Raw genomic sequence first — 657 nt, 5'->3', positions numbered from 1 at the left:
ACTTCCAACTAACCTAATGGCATGCTGGCATTGTATAAGGAATTGCCTTCTAACTGGGACTGGAAAGCAGAACTATAGAAGCCATCCCCATTACCACTGCAAAAACAAAACAAAAAATCAAATATATGGAATGTATATGGTGTATTGTTCAAACATGTATATCAAGTTTTTAATATTTAAAAAATCTTGCATAATTATCACATTAAAAACACAGGCAAAGAATCAAAGAGCAGTTACCTTTTGCTCAGAACTGTCAGATGAATGTAAAAATACACACAGTACAACACAATTGGCAGGACAATAAGACCCACAGCACGGGCAATAAAATGCTTCCCAACATAGAGCTGTTAAAAAAAGAACAAACTTAAGCATAAACAGCCAAAAAGAAGAAAAAATACCACCCACAAATATTCACACCCAACTTGAAGACCACTATTTCAATGGTACATTTCCTCAACAAAATTAACTTTCTTTATACAAACCAGGGAATTATTGAGATCACCATAGAGATCCCAGAGCTCCTTAATTGTGTGGAGGCCAACATACAACACCACAAACAAGCCCACAAATTTGACAGATACTGATCCTGATAACATCATCCCCGTGAAAGTCAGCCAACCCCACCAACCAACCGAGAAGGGCCTGGTGAAAAGAAAG

General features: G+C 37.3%; 1 protein-coding gene across 2 annotated transcripts in view; it reads right to left on the bottom strand.

The window, feature by feature from the left end:
- LOC119586283 (protein O-mannosyl-transferase 2-like) overlaps positions 1-657 on the bottom strand; it is a gene marked incomplete in the record, with an annotated part of 13,418 nt that overhangs the window by 6,763 nt on the left and 5,998 nt on the right. For both annotated transcript variants that reach the window (XM_037934989.1, XM_037934988.1), the window contains 3 exon segments: positions 14-96; positions 238-344; positions 483-642. In XM_037934989.1, coding sequence (XP_037790917.1) covers positions 14-96; positions 238-344; positions 483-642 — 350 coding nt within the window.

The sequence above is a fragment of the Penaeus monodon genome, chromosome 21 (assembly GCF_015228065.2).
Source record: "Penaeus monodon isolate SGIC_2016 chromosome 21, NSTDA_Pmon_1, whole genome shotgun sequence".
NCBI lineage: Eukaryota > Metazoa > Arthropoda > Malacostraca > Decapoda > Penaeidae > Penaeus > Penaeus monodon.
Note: the sequence above shows the minus strand (reverse complement) of the source record. Positions and strands in the feature narration are given on the sequence as shown.